Source organism: Saimiri boliviensis, chromosome 19, assembly GCF_048565385.1.
Source record: "Saimiri boliviensis isolate mSaiBol1 chromosome 19, mSaiBol1.pri, whole genome shotgun sequence".
Classification (NCBI taxonomy): Eukaryota; Metazoa; Chordata; class Mammalia; order Primates; family Cebidae; genus Saimiri; species Saimiri boliviensis.
The window spans coordinates 11,066,451-11,087,817 of record NC_133467.1 but is presented as its reverse complement, the minus strand read 5'-3'; the positions used below and the strand labels follow the sequence as shown (position 1 = coordinate 11,087,817).

Below are 21,367 nucleotides of genomic sequence, written 5' to 3'. Positions count from 1 at the left end.
TAGCTTGGGAAAACACGCCCTATGATTCAATTACCTCCCACTGGATCCCTTCAATGACAAATAGGGATTATGGGAGCTACAACTGAAGATGAGATTTCGGTGGGGACATAGCCAGACCATATCACCAGAGGATCCAGCTTAGCTGTGCTCAAATTCTTGACCCACAGCAACTGTGGATAATAAGCAAACATAGGTTATTTTAAGCCTCTAAGTCTGATGGTAATTTTTAATGTAGCAGTAGGTAAGTGATATAATAGGAAAACTAAACTGACCTTCTAGTCATCTGAATGGGGCAGAAACATGTTGTTGGGGGCAATACAGGTAAATTGACTATATCTGTATGGAAGGTAACCTCTTATGACCTTCACGGTCTAGGATTTCCAAATTTGGAAACTAAGGGAGGGTAGAGAAGCCTCCAGGAATGATGCCCTACCTCTTTTACATGCATATTTTATATGAGGGGTCTTAATAATTATTGTGGTTCTAAGCTACTGTGTTGTAGAGTAATTTGTTATGTAGTAATCAGTAGCAAATACGTTCTTGGTCCATTTTATTCTTCAGCATCCAAGTATTCAACCAATATTTCCTGCATACCTGCTATCTATTGGGTAACTAGACACAGTTACCTTGTCTAGTAACAGACAAGTAATTTGTACTGGGTGCTGGACATAGGAGATCGGAGGTGAGCAAAAACAGACACAGTGCTTGTCTGCATGGAGTGGGCCATGGAGTGGTAACACAGATAATCAAATAATCATATTTGTAAAATACAAATAATAAACATAAATTACGGTAATGCCAGCACTACAGAGGAAAAGGGCAATATCTACTCAAGGCTATGACGGGAGCCTTATTTATTTATTATATACATTTTTTTGAGAAAGAGTCTCGCTCTGTCACCCAGGCTGGAGTGCAGTGGCATGATCATGACTCAATGCAGCCTCAACCTCCAGGGCTCAGGCAATCCTCCTGCCTCAGCCTCCCAAGTAGCTGGGAGCACAGGTATGCACCACTACATCTAGCTAATTTTTTTTCTTTTTTTTAGAGATGGGGTTTCCCTATGTTATCCAGGCTGGTATCAAATGCATGGGCTCAAGTGATCCTCCTGCCTCAGCCTCCCAAAGTGCTGGGATTATAGGCACGAGGCACTGTGGCCAGCTGAGGAGGATCTAATTTAGACAGATGGGGTTAGGAACAATTTCTCTGAGAAAGTAAAGTGAATGAGGGTGAATGGGAAGGATAGGAGGAGAGCATTCCAGGCAGAGGAAGTAGCACGTGCAAAGGCCCGGTGCTAGAAGAACCCTGGCAGATGGCAAGCTACTGTGACTACGACTCAGAGACGAAGGATGGGCAGTGAGGCTGAAGACCACACAGAATTTCGTGGCTGAAGACCACACAATCAGGCCACACAGAATTTTGTGGCCATGTTAAAGAGTTTGGATTTGATACTAAGAGCAATGGGAAGACTTTAAAGCCTTTTAAGGAATAGAAATATAATTTTGATTTTAAATTTTTTGATTAAAAATATCTTGCTGTGTAGAGAATGGGTTGAAGACCACCAGTCAGGAGACTGGTTAGGCACTTAACAGTAATCCACATATTGTTATCTTTGAATAGCATATTTACAATTCCCAGGCATAGTCAGCCTTCTGCTTGGCATTCTTTAAAAAGAATAATTTCTATAGGCATAGTTTCTGGCCTCCCAGAATCTACCCTCTAAAAAATAATAATAATAATAAAAGGTATGTTCAAATAAAATAATGCATACACATAAGATAGATGAAAAATTGAGAAATAAATCCAGGTAAAACCCAGATCAATCCATCAACTAGTACACAAAGGAAATATAATTTACTTGAAAGCCTAATAGATAAGCCAGGCATTTGACACTCCTTATTGATTTATGCCTCCTAACAATTTCATGTTGTAGATGATATTATATTTACTTTACAGATGAAGAAACAGGCTCAGAAAGGTTAAGTGACTTGACAGAGGCCACATAGCTTGCTGGATCTGTTTTTCCAAAGTAAAAACTTGTTTATTATACCGCGTTGCCCACACTTCTTATAAGACTCTATTTGTGGTCCTTTTTGAAATGAAAACAGTCTTGTTAATAATCAGACACCTATATCCAGTTGATCACCATAACATGTATATTTTGCTAGGCAATATACTTCTCCAAGTTAACCTTGTTAAGATGGGGCAATAATACCTGTATTCATTTATTCACCAAAAGGTGTCTAATACTTCAATAAATATAAGGGACTCCAATTATGAACCAAGTTTCATGAAGTGACCAAAGATAAATAATCCATGGGCCCTAACCTAGAAGAACCTGTACATGAAACACATATTTATTCTTTTGTGTAATAAGAATCTCATTTCTGCTGGGCGCGGTGGCTCACAACTGTAATCTCAGCACTTTGGGAGGCGAGGCGCGCAGATCACCTGAGGTTGGGAGTTTGAGACCAGCCTGACCAACATGGAGGTTGGTCTCTACTAAAAACACAAAATTGCCAGGTGTGGTGGCAGGCACCTGTAATCCCAGCTACTCAGGAGACTGAGGCAGGAGAACTGCTTGAACGTGGGAGGCGGAGGTTGCGGTGAGCTGAGATGGTGCCATTGAACTCCAGCCTGGGCAACAAGAGCAAAACGCCATCTCAAAGAAAAAAGAAGAAGAAGAAGAATCTCACTTCTGAGGCCTTTTTGGGCTTATACTCCATCTACAGAGTTACAATGAAAGTCGCTATATTAGTAAAATAATATGTGATCCAGCCTATGTCTCAGTTGATTGGTCCAGCGGTTGAGACTCAACCGCTGGACAAACCAGAATCCTTCCCTGGGACTTTGGCAGTGGAACTGAGAAACAAAAGTCAGTTTTGGTCTGGGTTCCTGAACTTCATGATGGAAAACGTATGGGGCTTCAGGTAGTAGTGTTTAGTCATGTTACTGGTAAAGCAGAAGAGGCTGATTATTAGTGATAAAAACAAGAGTGGAGCAGACCTTCAGAGAAATGGAAGCATGAGTTTTGGTGGTGGGCAGGTAAAAGTTAAGCAGAGCTTTAGGTAATATTAAACAGTATTATTACAGCTCCCAGAAGCCCAATTTATACTGATTCCATATAAGTGGCGTTCCTTACAGCACAACTGTGTGACATGAATGGTGTCTGCTGGACTTGTTTGAGGCAGTCCTACGTTTAGTTGGGGATGGAACTGTAGATAAAGGCCAGGGTCAAATAATGCAGGTATTATGTATCATTTAGAGCAGGAATAAAATGTGTGTTGTGATTCTACCCTTCTAAAACCCATGGCAGACATCACTAATTCTCATGGTCCACCTTCCTGCTGAGCTCCAACATCACCTACTCAATATGGCTCCCCAGAGTCACTATCAATCAGCTTATACTTTGCCTATGTACTTCCTGACCTGACAACAGCTATGACATGTAACTCATAACAGACTGTATCTCAGGAACAGATGTTTTCCTCTCATTAGAATAAACACTGGGTATTATATCTTAAGAAATTTTTGACTTTTGATCTGAGGACCCAGAAAATTTGGAACCAGCCTTCAAACTTAGTGGTAACATCGTATCAGTTAATTAATTTGATTTAATACTGATAATGAATAGGATTCTGGAATTTTAACTAATTGTGTAAATTCTGAAATCGTGTTATTGCCTCAGCTTAGCATTCCTTTTCTGTTCTTTTCTATTTGGCAAACTCTTAGACAGCCTTCAAGACCCAGTGAAATGGTTCCATTTTCATACCTTTTCCTTGACATTCTCTCTTGGAGAAGTAATTGCTCCCTATCTGTTATTCTACATGAATTTACTCTTTTCTCTATTATAGCTTGTTTACTACTGAATTTTAGTTGTTGACTGTGTGTCTCTTACCTAGAATCTAGATCCTGCAGGAAATACTTAGGTAGTTTGTCTTAGGAAAATACCCTCAAGTCCTGAGAAAACCAACCAAATCAATATATTAGGAGCTATATAAGACTTCTGTATGGGGACTAATTAATCACATCTAGTTTACATTTGGAGCAGCAATTGTTGAGAAGAAAAAGATGAATTTTTAAAATAAGAAACCTAAAATTTTAAATCATAAAAACACCCACCCAAGAACACTTCATGAGATTTCCATTTTTAAATTTTGGAGCTGGTAAAATATTTTTAAGTATGACTTGAACTAGATGCCATAAGAAAAGATTAATAAACTCAATTAGATAAAAATAAAAAATAACTTTTTTATTCCTAGTAAAAACCATTATAAAGTGAAACTCAAAATGTAATATTTGACATTCCTATTGTAAACAAATAGTTTATTTTTCTATAATAAAAAGAGCTCCTACAAATCAATAAAAAAAGATCAAAAGGGCAAAGAAAATATAGAAATACAAAAATATGGAAAAGAAAATACAACTGGCTTTTAAACATGTGAAAAGATGTGCAATCTCATTTACATTAAGAGAAATGCAAATATATGATACCATTTTTAAAACATCAGATTTGAAACGATTAAAAAATGTTTTATGACAAACACATAGAATAGGTAAAGGGGCAGGAAAACATGCATTCTTCTACATTGCTAGAGAAAGCATAATTGATAAAACCCTTAAGAAAGGCAATTTAGCAATATCTCCCTTAAAGACCCTCCAATTGACCTTAACTTCCACTTTTAGGAATTTATCTACAAACAGGCTTGAACATATATAAAATGGCTTGTGTATAATGCTATTCACTGTAGCACTGTTTGTAATTGAAAAGATCAGAAACCACCTAAATCAAAAGGGAAATGGCTAAGTAAATTATGGTACATTTATTTATATAATAGAATTATTATGCAGTCATAAAAATAGAATTGTTACCTGAAAGGGGTCCCAATCCAGGGGACTTAGATCTCATGCAAGAAAGAATTCAGGGTGAGTCTGCAAAGTGAAAGCAAGTTTATTAAGAAAATAAAGGGATAAAGAATGTCTACTCCATAGGCAGAGCAGCCCTGAGGGCTGCTGGTTGCCCATTTTACTTCTTGGTGATATGCTAAACAGGGGTGAATTATTCATGCCTCCCCTTTTTACATATAGGATAACTTCTTGACAGTTGCCATGGCATTTGTAAACTGTCATGTTGCTGGTGAGAGTGTGGCAGTGAGGACGACCAGAGGTCACTTTCATCATCATCTTGGATTTGGTGGGTTTTGGCCAGCTTCTTTACTGCAAACTATTTTATCAGCAGGGCTTCATGATCGGTATCTTGTGTTGACCACTTCCTGTCTCATCCTGTGACTTAGAATGCCTTAACCATCTGGGAATGCAGCCCATTGGGTCTCAGCCTTATTTTTCCCAGCCCCTATTCAAGATGGAGTTGCTCTGGTTCGAACGCCTCTGACAGAATAAGGACATTTGTTACGTACTAACAGGAAATTATCACCCAAATATACTGTTAATGAAAAAAGCAAGGCACAGAACGCTATTTATAGTATGTTAGTATTTATGTACACAAAGGGGTAAAATCTTATATAGGTATTTGCCTATAAATGCATACACTATATCTGGAAGGATACCCAAGAATTAAGTAATAATGGTTGTCAAAAGGGGAACTAGTGTGGAAGGGAAAATTACCACAGTATATCTTTCCTACCTTTTGAATTTTGAACAATATGCACAAATTATTTGGAAACAAATGAATAAAACTAAAATGAATAAAATATAAAACCATTAGCTAATGAATATACTCACCTTTAACTTGGTTAGCAAATTGAAGAGAATCTTAAAGTTGCTCCTGGCATCTTGATTAAATCTTTGGAGAAACAAAAGAAAGCATGATGTTAGTCAGTGGCATTGGTCACTTAAGTTATTCATTACCCTAAGAGCTGACAGAGTTAGAAAAATCTATGTATAAAGTCAAGAAAGGTGATATAAATTCATGACATAATTTAACGATTATCTTTAAGGAAAACAAAGGGTATTGGGTTACATCTCTACTCTTAGAAGGTGATGCCACAGAATAATAATTCATACAAACTGCCATGGTGCCACTGTTGGTCAGATGTGAGCTGGAATTCTGTTGCTCAGCACTTTCTCTGGTGACTTCCGGCAGAGACAAACACTATAGGAGCTGCATATGGTGGCTCTGATTTCCACCTAAGGCTGTTAAATTCCCTGCTTAACTGTTCACATTGAAGTGAATTTCAATTCTTTGTGACTAAATTTGATTGGCTCTAGGGTATTTGAACCCAAGAATTATTTTACTCTTTGTATGGTTCTCAATTTGTACTTCTGATGTGTTGTTCTATTCAGGTACCCTAGAAACCTGTGTATAACTTAAGGATTTCTTAGGTGACTTGACTCAATGTTACGCAACCAAGAGATATTTTGTTGAACATCTACTATGACAAAGGAATGTGGGGAATGAGTAAGAGACAGCTACTATGACTTTAGGGGGCCTGTACAGTCTAGCAGAAAGGTCAAGAGAGTGTGTCTTGGAGAGCATGAGCTAGGCTGGAAAATATGGGAGTTTAGAATGCTTTGGAATTCAGGTGGGTTATATGCTACTCAATGTGTTTCATGTGGTGTGGATTCTAGGGAACTGTTTCAGAGACGAATAAGAAATGTAAACATAGATCATTTATGTTTATTACTCTTATACACTCAAGTAACAGAAATGATAAAGGAAAACAGAAACATTAAAGTGAATGCTGTGTCCCATGTTGCTTGTGGTTGGATCATCAATGCGGTAAAGTAGCACCACCTTGAGGCAGATGGCATGCTGTACGTCTGTGGGCTCCCCCAGTCTCCTCTGTATCTGGAATTGTACAAGAGGCACTTGCACAGAACGTTTTGACACTGCGGTTTTCACATATTGCATTAGTGACATTGGGCTGAGGTGGAGAGGCAGTGGGGTAGAGGTCCCACGGCAGGAATATGGACAGAAGCAGCCTTGTTTTAGGGTACACAGTTCTACAGAGACCACTGGTCTGTTTCTTAATTGGGTGTGTCTGTCAATTATTTTGGTGCTTTTAAAATATTTTGTCTGTAAAGTGGCATTATCTGTAAATCCAAAGGAAAAACCGTGTCTCTAAAAATTAGTCTGGCTGGGTGCAGTGGCTCCTGCCTGTAATCCCAGCACTTTGAGGGGCTGAGGCGGGCAGATCACTTGAGGTCATGAGTTCCAGACCAGCCTGTCCAACATGGTGAAACATCATCTGTACTAAAAATAGAAAAATTAGCTGGGCATGGTGGCAGGTGCCTCTAACCCCAGCTACTCAGGAGACTGAGGCAGGAGAATCGCTTGAACCCAGGAGGCAGAGGTTGCAGTGAGCCAAGATCATGCCATTGCACTCCAGTCTGGGTGACAAAGCAAGACTTCATCTCAAAAAACACAAAAAACAAATAAACAAACAAAAACAAACCAAAATTGGTCAAGCTTAGATTTTAGGCTATTTTCTCAATTGCTGGCCAAAGCAACCTATGGAAGTAAAAATCACACAATTTAAAGGCAATTTAAAAGTCAGTTGAATTGTGGGAAGGCACTGTTTAAACTTGCTGCTTGAGCAGAACATATTTAATTAGCAGAAATGACTCTAAGAGCCTAGGCATGAGCATGAAATAGTGGGAAAAATGAGGCAAGGGGAGTAGAGACAGAAAAAGAGAGGGAAGGCAGCAGATGCATGGACTGAAGAGAGAAAAAAGAACAAAGAAAAGAATTAGGGAAAATAAAGATACAAGGCACCTGAACACAAGAAGTAGAAAGAGTTGAGAAAATTAGAACTGATCCAATCCTGTACAGACCCAACCAAAGCCTAGTCGACCTGCAACAGTGCCATGCACAAAAATGATAAATAAATATTTGCTGGTGAGTTGATGCCTGGTGAATGGTGTTTTGGTCCCTCATCCATGCAGGTCTGATTTTGATCCTGTTTTTCTCAAGCCCAGAGTTAACTCAAGGATCTCCCATTTCCCATGCAAAACTCATTTTCTTCTTTTTTCTGATATAGAGTCTCACTTTGTCTCCCAGGCTGGAGTGCAGTGGTGCAATCTCGGCTCACTGCAACCTCCACCTCCAGGGTTGAATCGATTTTCCTGCCTCAACATCCTGAGTAGCTGGGACTACAGGCGCCCGCCACCACACCCGGCTTTTTATATTTTTAGTAGAGACGGGGTTTCGCCGTGTTAGCCAGGATGATCTCGATTTCCTGACCTCGTGATCTGCCCACCTTGGTCTCTCAAAAGTGCTGAGATTACAGGCATGAGCCACCACACCCGGCCCAAAACTTATTTTCAACTGACATTGATATCAGAATATGAGGGTTTTCCAGCAGGGTGGACAGAGATAACTTCGAATTTGGAGTGCCTCCAAAATGGAGCCCCAGGCAATTACAGTCAAGTAAGGTGGGCCTGAGTGATTCTTGGGAATTCAATTACACCCACGAGTTTTAGGTATGAACAATTCTCTGTTGAGCTTGGCTAAAGAAATGAGATTGCAGCACTGGTTCTTGCTAAATGGAATTATGACAAACAATTAAAATAGTTTATTATTCAAAATACATCATCTACAAAAACACAGAAAACAGGGAATGCATTAAAAATGAGATTAGAGGTCAATACCCACAATATACATAACTTCACTAGAAAAAAGTAATTGAAGGTCTGAATTTCTTAAAGCATGCAGTTTTCTCATGTCTTGTTCTTTACCTACTATTTCTAATAGATTTAAAAAATCATCAAAATATAGGCAAAACTCATGGTGAAAAAGTAGCTCTGTTCTTGTGTGCTGTGGAACCTCTTCAAATCTTTCTTTTGATGCCTACTTCTGTCAGTGTTTACCTCTATAATTGCCTCCTGAGTTGATTTTACCTCTCCACAGTATCACCCAAGTACCAAGGTTTGGAATTTCTAGGAAAAAAAAAAAAAAATCTTCATCTCTTTTAGAAACGTTTTTATTCTCCAAGCTCCAGACTTAAGAAAGAAGTGTGATATAACTTTGGAGTCAAGTAGATGTGACTTGAAATCCTGGTTCTGGCACCTACAAACTATCTGATCTTGGGCAGATATACATTCTCTTAGCCTCAGTTCTGGAGATAAATATATAATGAGATTGAGACATAGTAAGGACTCAATATAGGGTAGCTTTTGTGTTTTAATCTACTTCAGAATCTTGCTTAGAAAAATTAAAAACCATGTAAATACCACATGCTGGGGATACTATGACTTGTTTCCTGCTATTTGCATTCTATCTTTGTTATCTTGTTCATATAGACTTAACTCTGGGCCACATGGACCTGTGATAGACTACTGACGTTTCAATATTAACAAATTTCTTTTAAATGAATACTAGTAAACATAATTTACAATTGTAATAAACGATCAAAAATAATTAAATGAAAACATTAGCCATAATTATCCATCCTATTTTAAATAACTACTTTATCATTAACTTAAAATGCCTTCCTTTTAACAAAATTTAATTTTCCCATTCTTTTTACATGGGGTGAAACTTAATGACCGTCAATGTCTATTTCAGCTAATAAAAAATTATGATTTCCCATGATTTTCTTCAATCTACTACAGAGATAGCTTATGAAAGCCTAATCCTGTTAAAAATTCACACCATCTAGAATTTTATGTTAAAAACAGTAATACTCCAAGAACGGTGACTATTAAAGTCACTTTTATCTTTCTACTCTGTTCATGTTACTTGGACTGTTAGTCCTTTCTGCTCTTCCAAATGATTAGCTCAAATTAATGTCTCACTTTAAATACTCTGGGTACCCTGATTTTATTGTTCTCCCAACACTGACTAACTGCATTTACAGCCAAATGCTAAATTATATGACGTTAATTTTCAAGTGCTTAACCTTATTTCCCAATTAGGCTGATAGCAAACTGGTGACCAAGGTTCAGACCTTATTTTTCTGTTATGTCCTCATGATCCTGGGGATCACAGTAAATGCTTTAAAAGGAATGTGGTTAAGTTGTACCATTTACACATTGATTTCACCCATGTTCATGTCCTTAAAATATCATCATACTGGGGTTGAGTAGGACTGTTACCTAAATGGTGCTGCTACCTAATGACTAAAAAGGGGCATGTTTTCCATTTCTTCCCCTTTGTAAAACGGCAAGAAAAAAAACAAATAATAAAACCAATGAGATTAACGAGGAAAGAATGGGAGGTAAAGAACTAATTTTGTGCTAAAAGTGTCCCTTGGCATTTATATATATATTTTTTTCACAGTTAATCCTATTCCAACTCTTTTTACCAAGGATAGTATTGTCATGGCTACTATACCCTGGGCTGACATTTAGTCAGGAGGCTCCAGTTGAACAAGTTGTTTGCAACTGGTATCCATTTTGACTCAGTCTCTATATTGTACTACTTGTTAAATATTTTTACTCTCTCCTCTTAGTAAAGATGATAGATTGGCAGATTCTAAATACAACCATTCCTGCGTACACAGAATACGGAACTCCAGAATTTTCCCAAAAGCCTCAGTTATGAAGTGATGTTAAGAAGGATTTTATGAAAAAGCATTCAGTATCATTTTTGCTTTGATTTTAAAGTTTGTAATTGGTTATGTTATACCTACTTGACTACCTCTAATACCTACTGGCTAAGGCACAGTGGCATGTGCCTATAGTTCCAGCTACTGAGAAGGCTGAGGCAGAGGACTGCTGGAAGCCAGGAGTTTGAGGCTTCAGTGCACTATGATCACAACTGTGAACAGCCGCTGCACTCCAACCTGGGCAGCACAGCAAGTCCTCATCTCTAAGTAAAATTTAAAAATAATACCTATTGCTTCTTCACTGTAGCTCTTCTTCACCCACAGGGCCCTGAATTGCCTGGAAGTGTTTTAAAGTGGCAATCTAGTCAGGTGCAGCTGGAAAGCAAACAGAAGTTGCTGTCAGTAGATAGTAGTTAAGTCCAAGAAATGGATTTAAGGTGTAGGAAAGAGATGTTTAGAGGCTGGGAATGAATGACTGCAGCTGCTAGGCTACTTTGCACTTTCTAGTCTAGGTCTTTGGGCAGTGATATTACAAACAGGTGTTCAACTGCCATCCATAGGACTATGGAATCCCTCCAAAGGCTTCAGTAGTGCTGACATCATTAATGACTCTCTTCTCTATCATCTGATATCTGTATACTCTTATAAAAATCCTACCAAATTAGTTCTTGTTAAGAGTACAGTACTTGGGGCCGGGCGCGGTGGCTCAAGCCTGTAATTCCAGCACTTTGGGAGGCCGAGGCGGGTGGATCACGAGGTCAAGAGATCGAGACCATCCTGGTCAACATGGTGAAACCCCATCTCTACTAAAAAAAAAATATATATATATAAAAAATGAGCTGGGCATGGTGGCACGTGCCTGTAATCCCAGCTACTCAGGAGGCTGAGGCAGGAGAATTGCTTGAACCCAGGAGGCGGAGGTTGCGGTGAGCCGAGATCATGCCATTGCACTCCAGCCTGGGTAACAAGAGCGAAAACTCCGTCTCAAAAAAAAAAAAAGAGTACAGTACTTGGTGGAGAAGCAGGAAACCTTTTCTCCTTTTTTTTTTTTTTTTTTTTTTTGAGACGGAGTTTCGCTCATTACCCCGGCTGGAGTGCAATGGCACGATCTCGGCTCACCACAACCTCCGCCTCCTGAGTTCAAGCAATTCTCTCACCTCAGCCTCTGAGTAGCTGGGACTACAGGTGTGCGCCACCATGCCCAGCTACTTTTTGTATTTTTAGTAGAGATGGGGTTTCACCATGTTGACCAGGATGGCCTCGATCTCTTGACCTCGTGATCCACCCGCCTCGCCCTCCCAACGTGCTGGGATTATAGGCGTGAGCCACCGCGCCCGGCCCACCTTTTCTCTTAATTAACCACACATTCATAAGCGTTAGAGTCAGAGAAAAATAAATTATTCAACACTGACATTTTATTTTCTCAAGTTTATGATTTTTACAAAACAAAACAAAACAAAAAGCAGGTATCAAAAACAGCAAAGAGTTTATAGAATTCCTGCACCAGTTTTCATGTAAGTCAGTGATGACAAAACTGGTGTCCAATGTAAATACTAATCACAGGCTGAATTCCCTCTTGGTCAGGTGGTTTCTTTTGGAGCTATTGGAGAATGATAACTTTTTATAAGCACCGGTCATTTTTTTGAGGACTGATTTGGTTTGTCCAACAAAGTAAACAATTTTTTGCTGTGTGGCAGTTTCTTTTTTTAAAAAACACTGAGCTAAAACACGAAATGTGTATTTGTTTGGATCTGAACCAAATCTTTTGAGATCCCAATTACCCTGAAGAACACTGAACACATTTATGGGGCATATTAAATGGTATCTTAAATACTTAGACATACAACTCATAATGTCTAAGGCAGTTTTATATTTCTAAGGAAAGTAGCATTTCATTCAGAGGCTGCCCAGAGTGTGAATTACATCATAGTTTCCACATTCTTTCTGATTTGCAGTTTTTCCAAGCAGAGCCATATTACTGGAACAAAAGTTTGATGTCTATTTCCAACAAGCTCTGATATTTTATAGATATATTTGTATAGAGCAAGACTTCTTGCTCTAAACCCTGGGTGACCACAAAGAAACTGAGAGGCCATGCTTTTTGGATGCTGAGGGAAAGTAGCATACTTAAACCCACAGTACAGATAACCTGGAGGCAAGCAAAAACAAAGCTACGACTTGGTAGTGGTGTTCACCCACCACTTACTCCAAAAACTTATTTTGCTTAAATAAGGGAAGTATGGTCCAGTTTTGCAATGTTAATAGCTGCCAGTCTCTCATAATTTTTTATAAATATCATTTCCTGACTAGCAATGAGCTAGAAAACTGGCCTCAAATTCTGACCAAATCTCTCAGTATTAATTAAAAATAATACAAAACAAAAAACCAGCCAGTAAGGGTTAAAAATTGCACAATTAAACTTGAATGTAAATTATACTATATACAGATTGGCATAAACATCACTGAAATGGTTTTGAGAGGATGAAACACTTCTATTGTAACATAATTTCTTCTATATTATCCCAATTTTCATTGAAGGAAAACTGATATGTAATTTTCTTCTTTACAGATATGAAAAAGGAAGCAAGAAGGCAAAGCTGAGAGAAACAGATGCTACCCACAGGGCAGCGGTGGCATTTGGTTGTTTTGGTCTTTGTACCAGCAATTCCCACTCCCGAGGCAGATATCCACTTCCTGCCAGACTACACGGTTTTTCTTGCAGTCAAGACACGAACAATGGACCCTACTCCTCCAGCAGCAAGTGCCTACAAACAAACCAAGATGTAAATGTTGACAGAATCATAAAGGATCATTTCTCATAAGTAAAACATTTTTCTTAAAGAAGGAATGGGCATGGCTACAGACCTTGAATTTATTATTTAACAAATAATAAATTCTTAAGTACCAATTACACACCAGGTGCTGTTCTTGGCACTGGGGTTACAGTAATAAACAAAACCTTAAAAGTCCCTGCCCTCATGAGCTTACATTCCAGTGAGATACTAGTTTACATTCTTCTATATTAATTCTAAATAATGTTTTAAAAAATCTGCAACAAATGTTCCTGCTCAAAACAGGTGGAAATTCCAAATCTCTCATTCTCACCATACAGCCAGGAGAATATTCAAACAGCCAGGAGAATATTCAAACCAGGAGAATATTCAAAATATTCAAACTAACCCATCCCAACTTGCACTTCAATTGGTCAGCCTCTGTCAAATTGTTTTCTCCCAAAGAAAGAAGGTATTGTTTAATAGCTAAGAACTTAGAAACTTTAACTCTGACTCTAATTTGAAAAATGGAAAGTAATGATCAAGTATTAGGAATCTGAGCTCTGGTTTATTTCTACTCAAAAAATACTTATGGAATACCTTTGTATATATACTCATACTGTGGCAGATGCTCGGGATACAAAAGTGAACAAATACAGCATTTTCTAATCTAGCACAAGGAGACAGACCTATAAACAGATAATTTTAATCTAATGTATGAAAAGAGTTGTACTTTGGGTATTATTAAAGCACCAGGGACAGGCATATACCCAGATTAACAGTATAGAGGAATGTTTCAGCTAAGTCTTCCTGGAGGAAATGACACATTAAAAAAACGGGTAGGTGACAAGCTAACACCAGAAAATCATGAGCAAATGTATGGAGGTATGAAACGATATGGTGCATTCAGGAAAAAGGCTGGCACTGCTATCGTCTGAAGGGAAGAACGACATGGAAGATGAGGCTAGACTTGGGAACTTTGACTTTATCCTGCAGGTGACTGACAAGAGCAATTTTGATTTTAAAGACATCATTCTGATGGCTGGGTGGAGAACAGATTTGAGGGAGACAAAACTGGTACAGTAGCTGGGAAACTAGTCAGGAAGCTATCGCAACAGACTGGGAGAGATGCTGTGAACAGCTGCATTAGATAAACTTGAACAGACAGATTTCAAAAATACTTAGCAGATTGGTAAAAACTGGTGACTGACATTTGGAAGAAATGAAGGTTAACACATGTCTCAGTTTCCTCAGCTACCAAAGAAGAATAATATCAAGGTTTTCCCTCCATTTTTATGAGGATTAAATGAGTTAATATTTATAAAGTCTTTGGAAGAGTATCTGGAATATACTAAGTGCTCAATGAATGTTCACTACAATCCTGAGGCTATACTAGAACTAAACTGCCTAGGTTTTAAAGCTGGCTCTTCATCTGTAAATTGAGGATAAAGGTAATTATATACTTCATAGGGTTGCTGTAAAGATGAAATAAAAAATAAATAATATGGTGCCTGGCAACAGAAAATTGTTCCATGAATAGGATGCCATATAAATTACTATCCAAACTGGTACCTTTTAGAGTAAAAGGGGTAACTATTTATAGTTATGATGGGACAACAGGCATAAATTGGGGCTATACTGGGAAAACTGTGAGGAATGGTTACCCTATCCATAAATGGGAGTTCTTTTTGATAGCGTATGAGCGATAAGGTGACTCGACCAATGATAAACAAGTTTTACTATGTACTTTTTGCTTATGTGTGTGTTTTCACCCACACACTTCAAACACTCAATATTTTTATGGTTGGTTCTATTTAAATGTTATTCAATTTTTTACCCAAAGCTCAAAATCCCTTCTACTACTTTTTTTTGACAGATGGTGTACCAGCATTGACACTGCAAAATATATGTGTGAAAATAGAAAAAAATGATTTAAGAATTCTTAATCCTCCAAACCCCTAATTCTTTAAAAAAAAAAAAAAGGTGTAAAACATATAACACAGAATTTGCCATTTTAACCATCTTTAAATGTAAAATCTAGTGGCATTAATTACATTCACAACGTACTGTAGCGATCACCATTATCTGTTTCCAAAACTTTTTTTACCACTCCAAGCAGGAACTCTGTACCCATTAAGCACTAACTCTCTATTCCTTGTTTTCCCTACTTCCTGGTAACCTCTCTAAGGACTTTCTGTCCTTTTGTGTTGCCTATCCTAGATTATTTCATGTAAATAAAATTATAAGATTTGTTCTTTTGTGTGTGGCTCATTTCACTTGGTATGTTTTCAGGGTTCACCCACGTTACAGCATGTGTCAGAATGTCATTCATTTTTATGGTTGGATCACATTTCACTGTATGTACCACAGTTTAGCTGTTTGTCTGTTGATGACCCTTGGGTTGTTTTCACTTTTTGGTCCCTGTGAAAGAATTCTTAATTTTTATTATTTTCTTTTACAAAGTTTTGATTTAATTCAAAGTTCAAAATTATGTTTAATTACTAATAATCACTGCTGAATAAACCCAAGAATTGGAATCAGTATCTCTTAAGAGAAGACTAAGCCTAGTAAACATAAATATGAACTATAATTTTCGTGCATTTTATTTGCAACAACAAAAATGTACAACCAAGTCAAAATGGTTACTTAGGTGAAAGAGGTTGTCACCATCATTCCCTATTATAAAAGAACCAGTCATATAGATCTATAATTCATAACTTACCTTTTCATGCCATTGCAGTAACATAGCACTGCTATTATCAGAGGGGCTCTCAAATCCTTTATAAATATACTTCATTAGGAGATCCACACCATTCTTGTCCAGAGATTGAACTGCCTTCTCAATATCATTAGCTTTAAAAGAGATGAGCACCTTCAAGACAATGCTGCCTGCTCGGTCCTGGTGGGTAAATAAATAACAGAACATTTAGACATATCTGTCAGAGGAGAGTTTACAATTTTAGAAAGTCCACATTAAGAAGGTGACATTTGAGTAAGAACCTGAAGGACGTGAAAGAGGAAAGGCTGAGATAACTGAGGAAAGTGTTTCAGACAGGAAAGACCAGCGCTATTAGTGTGTGTTCAGTGTGTTCTAGGAATAGAAAAAAAAAACCCAATGTGGTTGGAGTGGATTGGTGGGAGAAAAGCTGGCGAGCAAGTCAGAGGAGGACAGACTGTGTAAGGCCTACAGGCATTGTAAGGACTTTGGCTTTTACTGAGAGAAATGACAAGACATTGGGGGCTTTTAAGAGCAGTGCCATAATCTGACTCACATTTTAACAGGATCGCGTTGGCATCTATGTTACAGAGAATAAGCTGTGGGACTAGGGGACAAGGTAGAAGCAGAAGAGCAACTAGGAGATAACTGCAATAATATAGGCTGGATGTGGTCAGCATAGTAGCAGTGAAGGTGGTTAAAAACTAGATAGACTATTGACATAATTGAAGGGAGAGCTGAGAGGATTTGCTAACAGATCAGTGTGATAATTTAACAATTCATGAAAACAACATTTAGATTTTATGTCTTGATCTTTAAAAAAAAATCCCAACAAGACAGTCAGGCACGGTGGCTCACTCCTGTAATCCCAGCACTTTGGAAGGCCGAGATGGGTGGATCATCTGAGGTCAGGAGTTTAAGACCAGTCTGGCCAACATGGCAAAATCCCATCTCTACTAAAAATACAAAAATTAGCTGGGCATGGTGGCATGTTCCTGTAATCCCAGGCTGAAGCAGGAGGAACACTTAAACCTGAGAGGTGGAGGTTGCAGTGAGCCGAGATTGCACCACTACACTCCACCTGGACAACAGAGTGAGATTCTTGTCTCAAAAAGAAAAAAAAAAATCCCCAAAAAACAAGGAAGCGGATTTGCAGTTTTATCTTGAATTATCCTTCAGAAGCAATGTTTTCTTAAAAACTTTATTTTAAAATTTTAATAAACCAAGTTTTCTTAAAAGAAAACTGGCTGTAATTTATATGAATTGACTATAGATATGAAAAATGGTGATGTTCCTTAATAATGGTCTTTTTTCTTTGGCAAAAGCCTGCTTCAAAAGCAGTTATTTTCTTACCTATCCGGCCAAGCAAAGGGAACAGTTAGCTGACCTTTTCAACATTCGTTTCTCCTTCTATTCAACACAATGTGATACCTCCAGCATTCCTACTGGTTAGGACTTCACAGAATGTTTCTACCACCTACTGTTATCTTTGATTTAAAGACTATGCAATTACCAGAGTTAGAAAAATATCTTTGCATCCAGAATTATAACCTCCCACATAAAAGCAAAAGGTGGTAAAAATGAAATTTCAATGACATTCTTTACAACTTATAAAAATCAAAGAGATTTTCCCCATGATGTTGCCTAGATAATTATTAAGCATTTACCTAAGTTATTACTTGCGACTACTCAACTGAGATTCTTGAAGCTCCTAGGATGTATGAATAGCTATGGCCAATGGGGTTGATGCTATGGGCATCATTTTAAATAAATACTTAAACAGGTTCTTTAGAATTAGTAAAAGACTGCAAAGAATGTAAGTTGCACAACTGTTCTGAAGGGCAATTTGGCAGTACCACATGTATCAAAAGCCTTAAAAAAAAGTGCATTCTTTGATTCAATAATTCACGGCTATGCATTTATTGAAAGAGAGTAATCAAAAATGTACCAAAAAATATTCATTTCAGTGGTTTACAAGAAAAAAACAGTCTAAATATATAACAAAAGATTAGTTATGTACACACTGCAGCTTATCCATATACAGCCGTTAAAAATGCTAGAAATAAATTTATTGCAAAGGAAAGCTCATGTACATTGCATACAGTGGAAAAAGCAGGTTATAAAATTTCATTCTTAAAAAACAAAAGGGAACTCTGTAACTCTCCAATATAGCAAGGCCCAAAAGTAGTAACTTATCTCTGGGTGCTGGGACTATGGACGACTATCTTTTTAACCTTTCCATATGTCTGAGCTTTCTATAATAAACATTTAGTATTTGTATGATTTTAAAAAATCTTTAAAAAGCAATTACAATCTGTTTACTTTTGTAAAGGTTTTATTTTTCAAGCCTTTGCTCAAATTTAGCCTGAGTGGTCTCCTCTAAAAACACAAACAAATGATTTCACTATCATTTGAATTTACTGTGTCTTACCATGCAGCATTATCATAACTCTACATTACAGGGCTTTTTCATGTGAAATTTTTGCCTATCAAACTACATTAGAAGCTCTCCTATGTCAAAGGTAGAAAAAGGTAAAAAAATATTGATTTTTTTTTTTTTTGCAACTGCAGAAGAATTTGCTAAGAATAAGATATCGCAGAGATCACTGTGTTGTGTCTGTGACTCACCTTCACCGCCTGACTCTTGGTGTTGATAGGGGGGTTCTTCAGAGCTGCCTGTAGGGCAGCTGTCATGTTTCCTGTGGTGGTGGTTAAGGGTATAGCAACAAAAGCATGGCCCCCAGGAAAGCATTATAACCACCGGTTCTTAAGACTTTATATATAAAAAGAAAATTACTTTGGTCACCATGTTCAATACCGGATATTCAATGTGTTGGTTTCTAGGATGTTAATCAAAGGCAAAATATCAAATGCAAAACAGAACATTAGAATTTCTTTTTAATAAAGCAAAGACTGTTTCGCCCTTGGTTCTATGAAATGAATACCTTGATAATCTTTCATTTCCCAGTTAGACACATATGCAAACATTACCTGGAGTGGTGTTAAAGAAACCCTAAGATATATATCAGAATTATTAGTCCCCCAAATGAAATAACCTATTATCAACCAAAATATGTTTTTTCATGTGATTCTAGTTGAAAAACGAAAGACCAAACTTTTACTAGAACTATATTCTATATTAACTAAAATGCTGGTAGAAAATGCTGGCAGATTAGCCATCTGAATAATACACGTTAGCAATCTCTCAATATTGATGAAAAGAGGCATCATAGAAGATGTAATAATTCATACGACCCTTAGGTGGCAGCTTAATTTTTTGCTTTAGATATTTTCTCTCATATTTTACAAAGGTCACTCAAACTGTGTTAGACCAAAGCTATTAAATTCAGACTCTTTTTGAAAGCACTAGTGAGTTAGCAAGCATAAGAAACAGGAGGCCAATCAGACTGTCAGAATGTACAGCCATTCCCCTAAAAGGAAAACCACAGAGTTCACTTGTTCCTCCATCTCCAGCACCCTACCACTAGGGCTGTCTTTGCTGGTTGTATGTAAGAGTAAGAGACAGTATCTTTATATTTTAAGATGAACTGATCAAAAAGCAGATCCACTGATAGGGATACAGCAGTAACATTTAAGAGTCACCACAAATTACCTAAAATGCATTGGGGTTTCATAAAACACCATATATTCATCACAAATAATGTTTTTCCGAAGAACGTTCACCTTTTATCTTCTGAAGAAAAAGGTCTCACACACAGAAAATCTCCGTTGATAAGCTGCAGGGATTTCTAGAGAAGCATGCCTATGTAGATTTGCTCATTTTTTTATGACCCCCAAGCACTTAAGTATTTAAATAATGCAAAAGAGCAACAGCTAATTGTGAAGGTTGTGGCAATCAAAGCAATACCTATACACTGCTAAACATCTAATGCTGTATTTAGGTGCCTTTATAAAAGAATACAGGTGCCATTAAACATTTTCACTCACATATTTCCCCAATATAATTTAACAGGACATTGTTGAGGAGCGTCTTCCTTATGAATACACTCAAGAGAAATGCATACAAACCCGGTAACTGAGATTTTCTAAAACGACAGCTTCGGATTTTTGCAACATTTACATTGTTCTAAAAAAGATGTGATGCAAATGGGAATCCAAATTTATGAATATTCAAATATGCAAAAACCAGAAACCAGGAACTGACAGCCATATTTTAACTAAAATGGAATCAATTTTAGGATCACACACATGATTCTGCTTTATACAAATGACTCATCTTCTTATTCACTGGGGTTTATTTTAAATATTTCCAAGGATTCTCCACATGCGTTCCCCGTCTCTTTTTCCATTGTCCTTTTCTTAGCAGGTAAAAGGCTCCAAGCTTCCTTCTACGAGTTTTGTATTTTTTGTATGCATTTCCCTCCCCCGGTTAACAAATTCTGTGCACTGTATACTTTGCCAAATCCCTTTTTTTTTTCTTTTTTTTTTTTTTTTTAAGGCCAATGGGCTGAAAGCACAGGTGGCCTCAATTTTCCAACCTTTCCATCTGCCCCCTCCCCCCCGGCAAAGAATAAACTACCTTAACGCTACCAGTAAGAAAAACACAACAAAACACAAAGCCACTGAGGAAAGACGTCGGGTCCCCACAATCAGAGATTTCTGGAGAGAATGTGACCCCAGAAAAACAGAGTTCTAGGAAGAAAAACTTAAGCGCTCGGCACCAGCCTCGCCCACCAGCCCGGGCCGCCTTCCCCGGCTCCGCGAGGGCGCGGCCGGCGGGACCCGTGGCCGAGGCGCGCACGCGGGCGCAACCTGAGGAATCTGGGGGCGTGGAAGGCGCGCGGGGGAGGGCAGAGTGGGACCCTCGCGTCTCCCGGCCACGGGGGAGGACACGGAAGCTCCCCCTGCCCTCGCAGGGCGGGAGACCCCAAAGACACAGGTTCGGCCGCGGGTTGAGGGCGCAGCTGCGCGCCGGTGCCCCGCGGACCCTGCAGGCGCCCGCTCCGCTGAGAAGGGCGGGCCGGGCTGGGGTGGGGAGGGGAGGGCGGCCAACGCAAGGATATTGCCGCAGGCAGGAGTCCACCTCGCCCTCGTCGGGCCCGGCCTGGCCGTCGCCCCCGTCTTCTTCGTCCACGAACTTGTTCTCGTCATACTCATCCACGTCCACCTTCCGGAACCGGGCCGACGACACCGTGTTCTTCGACATCCCACTCCCGACCGGCGGCAAAAGCCTCCTGCTGCTGCTGCCTCTACCTCAGCAAGCCCAGCCCAGCAGCCCACTGCCCGGCGCCTGATTCACTTCCCTCTTCCGCTCTGGGGCGTCGCCGGCAGCCGCGGCTCGGACGGTTCTGGGCCTGCGCGCCGGCCTCGCGGCTTCCTCCTCAGGTTCACGCTCTCCTGGCGCCTCCCACGCC

General features: G+C 38.8%; 2 protein-coding genes across 6 annotated transcripts in view; both read right to left on the bottom strand.

Annotated features, from left to right (window-relative positions):
- NCF2 (neutrophil cytosolic factor 2) overlaps nt 1–11,303 on the bottom strand; it is a 71,525-nt gene extending 60,222 nt beyond the window's left edge. For all 5 annotated transcript variants that reach the window (XM_074389963.1, XM_074389964.1, XM_074389965.1 and 2 more), the window contains exons 1-3: nt 10,793–11,303; nt 5,740–5,800; nt 4,870–4,929 (exon numbers count right to left, since the gene is read on the bottom strand). The gene's annotated coding sequence lies outside the window, so the exon portion shown is untranslated. The remainder of the gene's footprint in view (nt 1–4,869; nt 4,930–5,739; nt 5,801–10,792) is intronic.
- Nucleotides 11,304–11,898: 595 nt separating this feature from the next.
- On the bottom strand, nt 11,899–21,342 carry ARPC5 (actin related protein 2/3 complex subunit 5). Its single transcript, XM_003925295.4, has 4 exons — nt 21,017–21,342; nt 18,621–18,693; nt 15,999–16,175; nt 11,899–13,270 (listed from the first exon to the last, which is right to left on the bottom strand). Exons 1-4 carry the CDS (start codon nt 21,157–21,159, stop codon nt 13,208–13,210), a joined length of 456 nt encoding a protein of 151 aa, XP_003925344.1. The 5' UTR covers nt 21,160–21,342; the 3' UTR covers nt 11,899–13,207.
- Between the last annotated feature and the right edge of the window lie 25 nt (nt 21,343–21,367).

Coding starts and splice junctions, on each gene's coding strand:
- ARPC5 (XM_003925295.4), bottom strand. CDS start 21,159: ATGTCGAAGAACACGGTGTCGTCGGCCCGGTTCCGGAAGGTGGACGTG. Junction 18,694..21,016: donor GTGGACTCCTGCCTGCGGCA/ATATCCTTGCGT, acceptor AACCACCACCAC/AGGAAACATGACAGCTGCCC. Junction 16,176..18,620: donor CCAAGAGTCAGGCGGTGAAG/GTGAGTCACAGA, acceptor TTTACCCACCAG/GACCGAGCAGGCAGCATTGT.